Below are 5,945 nucleotides of genomic sequence, written 5' to 3'. Positions count from 1 at the left end.
TATATGAAGTTATTCGTCTCTGTTACACAGAGCGATCAGATCTTGTTATGTTATTACCCATGAATAAGATTTTTTGTCAGAAAAAGAAAGAAAATGACAATGTATGCTCTCCTACTCTCGCTCAAGTCAACCGCTGCCGAAGTAGTCCCTTCCCCCACACTTTCCTTCTCACCGCACCACACCTCTGCTGCTGCTCAGGCGACATGATATTCTTCTGCTGCTATTCTTTGTTCCCCTAACGACCGGCATATGGAGAGACAAACACAACGAGCGAATCGCTTCTCAGAGCAGATGTAGTCTAGTCATGTGTTTATTTTCTCCCAGAAACCTACGCACCATATCATCATTTCATTATGTGTTGAGAGGATTCAAGTTTAGTTGCGGACTGTAACACTTCATGATGTGTACATGTGGAGATTAAACGATGATTGCATCATATTCGTTTCGTTTCCATCACTGGTTACCCTTATCTAGCCCGTTCATTTGATAACACTATTGATCAAATCGGTTGTGTACTTCCTGAGATAATGAAGTTTTGTGATTTTCACAATTCGGTACATTACAGACGAAGTTACAGTTCAATTACAGAAAAATTCAATAGGGTATTATGAGTCAGCTAGACCTTTCATTTGACACCAATTTCGTGAAAATCGGTTCAGCCATCTCTAAGAAAAGTGAGTGAGTTTATGTATTCTTTGGAATATGTTTCTTTTCATAGCTAGATTTCACATTTTTAAACATAACAGGAAAAGATTGCAAAAAAAATCAATAGGGTCTTATGGGGTAACTACACCTTTCATATGACACTGATTTTGTGGAAATCGATCCAGCCATATCTGAAAAACATGAGTGAAATTAAACAGTCTTCAGAAGACGTTTCTTTTCATAACTTTTGAACCACATGTCCAATCTATATAAAATTCAAAAGTTAAGGGTTTTTAAGATAGCCCGTTCATTTGATACCAATGTTATTTAAATCGGTTGTGTGGTTTCTGAGATATTGATGTTTCGTGATTTTTACATTTTTAAACATAACCTCTAAAATAAAAATCAAATTACAATGAAATTTAATAGGTTCTTATGAGGCAACTAGAAAATTCATTTGCATATAATTCCATTAAAATCGGTCCGGCCATCTCTGAGAAAAGTGAGTGAAAATAAAAATCTGCACACACACACACACACACACATACATACATACATACAGAAAATGCTCAGCTCGTCGAACTGAGTCGAGTGATATATGCCATTCGGCCCTTTGGAGCACTTTCATATCTTCGGTTTTGCAAGTGATTGCTATACCTTTCTAGGAGAAAGGCAAAAAGTCAAAAAAATTATTAATTAAGTATGAAATATTCGTGCTGAAGAAATAGTGAAATAAAAGAAATGACTTTGAATTTCGTACACTTCAATCACGGACGAATAGCACAATACCAAATTTAAATTTTGTTGAAGCCATATGTTTTGATCAAAGCAGTTAGGGTAGTTTGGGGTAATTTGGACCCCCTAAGGAAAACTCCTGTTATTTCGTAACCTGTTTTTTCTATCCCATAAACGTAATGTACTATAGTAATATTGATCTGTTTTCTATGTTTCTACACGAGAAAACCTTGATATTAAGGTCAAAAGAACAAAAAAAATAACGAAACTAAAAATTATGATTTTCGGACATAAAAAAATCGTTTGGGGTGAAAATGGACAGCTATCGGGGTAATATGGACAGTGTTTGGGGTGATGTGGACAGGGTAAAAAATGTGAGTTTTATAGTATCAATAGTTGCTTAATACACAGTAGAAGGTGGTATCAGGCATACGGAATGATAACTGCAATTCTTAGGCATTGCACAGTGGTTCCACAGTAGGCCAAAAAAATTTCCCTTCTCCAATTGTTCATACTAGAAACTGAGTATGCGATCGTGTGTCGCACACGCGCGTTTGTGTGTGTGCATGTGTGTGTGTGTGTGCGTGCGTGCGCGCGTGTGTGTGTGCGTGTGTATGTGTGTGTGTGATTGTGTGTGTATGTGTGTGTGTGTCAGTGTATGTGCGATGTTAGTTTCATGAGAATCGGATGATATACCAATTTTTGGCAGCACTTTGAATGTTGCTGTGTCAGGAAATTTCAATGATTTTTATGTTCGGCTTCCCGGTCTTGTGAATCAAACGACTAAATAGTGTTTATCCTAACGTTTCGACCTTTGATTTAGGCCTTTTTCAAAGGTTACTATAATTTAAAATAAAATCAATACATATACTAACAACTAACAAAAACATGAACTTACACTCCAGTCTGTCGTTTTTCGTTTAGTAAAAATGCATAGTGGTCAGTCGGTATTTAATTCGTCGGTTTAGATGGGCCTATTTAAACAAACATATATGGTTGGTTTAGCACAAACATAAATTAAACGGGTAAATATGATCTAAATAATTGGATAAATAAAAACACGTACATAACATGGGAAAATTCACTCTGGTTGAAAACTGATCGACCTCTAATTATTCACTGTAACGAACAATTTAAAATGGAGTGGGAGGTTTTGCGATGAATTATACTATGCATCTGAAATGCTAGCATCTGTCGGACTATCTGTTGGTCTATTGCTCTCGTGAGCGATTTGTGATCTGCGAGAAACGGTGTTTGCGTAAGTGTGAAGAATGCCTGCGTACGTGGTATTGAGGTTGTCAACGTCTGTGCGGAAATTAACTGTGTTGGGTGTGTTGTAGATGTGGCACATTTCGAGTATAGGAAGATCCGTAGAGCGGTAGCTGCGATCAACTATTTTAGTATTGCTAAGGTTGAAAGTGTGTTGGTGTTCCATGATATGTTGAGTAAGAGCTGTTCTTTGCTCACTTGGATGGTGTGGGGATGCGGATAATTTGTTGATGTTGGACCTGTGTCCACTAATTCTAGTTTTCAGATGATTTTTAGTCATCCCTATATACGATTTCTCACAATTACTACAAGGAATCGTATAGATGACATTGCTCAGTTGTTGTGGATCTATGGGATCTGTGACTTGCCTTAGCAAGTTTCGGGTTGTTTTGGTGGTTTTTAATGCTATCTTAACTAGAGGGTAATCTTTTTTGAGGATGCTGACGAGAATGGAGCTGAGTACTGTTATGTTAATCATCGAACGGTGAAAAAGAATGGGAATCGAAGATTGAACGCTTGTTGCACCAAGCGAGTACACTACCGGATGCAATACCCACCATCAATAAGAAAGCCATTCTAAATGCCACTCAGATTCCTATCCCAACAGAAATGGCCACTCTGCTTAGTTTAGGTCCAAAATTCTCGTTCCCCATCAATGACATTAAACAGATTCCTTTATACCATCTCATTGCCAACCTAGAATCGATTCTGCGCACGTCTAACGAGAAAACGGCGCAAGATCGCAACAGAAGTTTGGTAGTCAACAAAATACAGAATTTTCTGTCACGGTCCAAATGTCAACACAACAAGAACCCACTAAGCCAATTCTGCTGCAGAGCCGCCAAAACCACTAAGGAATTCCTCCGCAAGAACCCAGAAGTGTGCGTTTTGGAATCCGACAAAGGAAAACGAATGGTTGTCATGTACACTAAGGAGTACGACCAGAAGATGGAAGCTTTATTGGACAGTCCAACGTACACAACAACAAAAAAAGATCCCACAGCAGCTTTTCAAAGAAACAACAACTCGTTCGTTAGCAGATTGCTCAATCTGAAGCTAATTGACACAACTACCGCCACCCGCCTTCGCACCTACACTGCTATCTGCCCCCGCATATACGGGCAACCAAAAGCTCACAAAGCTGAGCTGCCTCTTCGGCCTGTTGTTCCCAACATCACTGCTCCCACCTACGCCCTCTCCAAATATGTTGCCAACATATTACAACAAGCATTCATAAGTGAGTACAACATTTCCGACAGTTTTGAATTCGCGAGATATATCAACACCATCACGCTACCTCCGGACTACGTCCTCGTATCATTCGACGTCGTTTCACTATTTACGAACGTACCACAAGACCTTATCATGCAAATCATCATACACTGGTGGCCGAGCATAAGGGGAAAAACAAAAATAAATTTGGATCTTTTTCTGGAGATGGTCGTGTTTTGCTTAAAATGTAGCTATTTCCAGTTCAGAGACAAGTATTACCTGCAACAGACGGACACCGCCATGGGAAGCCCTTTGTCGCCAATTCTGGCCGATATGGTGATGGAGGACCTTATATGCAACGCAGCCCGAAAACTAAGTTTCACTCCCCCGGTTCTCAAAAAGTATGTAGACGACCTGATACTAGCCCTACCAAAGCAAGAAACATTAAACACTCTTGGCATATTCAACGGTTTTCATCCAAATCTCCAATTCACGATGGAAGAAGAAAGTAATGGAGCTCTGCCGTATCTTGACACAAAGGTTATCCGTTCCGCACAACAAACACTAAGCACAGAATGGTACTCCAAGCCCATTGCATCCGGACGTCTGCTAAATTACCACTCGTTCCATCCGCTTTCAATGAAAATAAACGTCGCTTCTAATTTCATATAGCGAGTAACCAGCCTGACCACCAACAACACCACGACACAGCATAAACAGACGGTTTTCCAGCACCTCCGTCGTAACAGCTACCCATCTGCTCTCATCAACCGCCTCATCAACAGAACAACACAATCGTTTTCTCAACCGACAACGCCACCACCCAACATCTGCCCGCTCGACAACACTGCTCCTGAAACCACCTACCGTTCGATGATTAACATACCAGTACTCAGCTCCATTCTCGTCAGCATCCTCAAAAAAGATCACCCTCTAGTTAAGATAGCATTAAAAACCACCAAAACAACCCGAAACTTGCTAAGGCAAGTCACAGATCCCATAGATCCACAACAACTGAGCAATGTCATCTATACGATTCCTTGTAGTAATTGTGAGAAATCGTATATAGGGATGACGAAAAATCATCTGAAAACTAGAATTAGTGGACACAGGTCCAACATCAACAAACTATCCGCATCCCCACACCATCCAAGTGAGCAAAGAACAGCTCTTACTCAACATATCATGGATCACCAACACACTTTCAACCTTAGCAATACTAAAATAGTTGATCGCAGCTACCGCTCTACGGATCTCCCTATACTCGAAATGTGCCACATCTACAACACACCCAACACAGTTAATTTCCGCACAGACGTTGACAACCTCAATACCACGTACGCAGGCATTCTTCACACTTACGCAAACACCGTTTCTCGCAGATCACAAATCGCTCACGAGAGCAATAGACCAACAGATAGTCCGACAGATGCTAGCATTTCAGATGCATAGTATAATTCATCGCAAAACCTCCCACTCAATTTTGAATTGTCCGTTACAGTGAATAATTAGAGGTCGATCAGTTTTCAACCAGAGTGAATTTTCCCATGTTATGTACGTGTTTTTATTTATCCAATTATTTAGATCATATTTACCCGTTTAATTTATGTTTGTGCTAACCCAACCGTATATGTTTGTTTAAATAGGCCCATCTAAACCGACGAATTAATTTACCGACTGACCACTATGCATTTTTACTAAACGAACTAGAGTGTAAGTTCATTTTTTTGTTAGTTGTTAGTATATGTATTGATTTTATTTTAAATTATAGTAAAGGCCTAAATCAAAGGTCGAAACGTTAGGATAAACACTATTTAGTCGTTTGATTCCCAAGACCGAGAAAGCCGAACTACCTCCATATCAATCATTCCGGTCGTATATTCATTCCAGAAAATCACAATTTTGAGCTTAACTTCGATTACTTAATTCCCTCAATTTTGATCTGATTTTGGATCAACGAGTTTCGTTTTGAGGGGAAATTTATGTTATTTTTCAGAACTCTTGTGTACCGTACAGTCTCGTGAAACAGTTCGGAATGATCGGATAATCAACAGCCTATATGAAATTAACCGTAGTTTTCAAAT

General features: G+C 39.5%; 1 protein-coding gene across 1 annotated transcript; it reads left to right on the top strand.

The window, feature by feature from the left end:
* The first annotated feature begins 3,258 nt into the window (after positions 1–3,258).
* Positions 3,259–5,313, top strand: LOC129720029 (uncharacterized). Its single transcript, XM_055671441.1, has 2 exons — positions 3,259–4,401; positions 4,534–5,313. Exons 1-2 carry the CDS (start codon positions 3,259–3,261, stop codon positions 5,311–5,313), a joined length of 1,923 nt encoding a protein of 640 aa, XP_055527416.1.
* Positions 5,314–5,945: the final 632 nt, after the last annotated feature.

The sequence above is a fragment of the Wyeomyia smithii genome, chromosome 2 (assembly GCF_029784165.1).
Source record: "Wyeomyia smithii strain HCP4-BCI-WySm-NY-G18 chromosome 2, ASM2978416v1, whole genome shotgun sequence".
NCBI lineage: Eukaryota > Metazoa > Arthropoda > Insecta > Diptera > Culicidae > Wyeomyia > Wyeomyia smithii.
The sequence above is the reverse complement of the archived record's forward strand: the minus strand, read 5'-3'. Positions and strand labels throughout refer to the sequence as shown.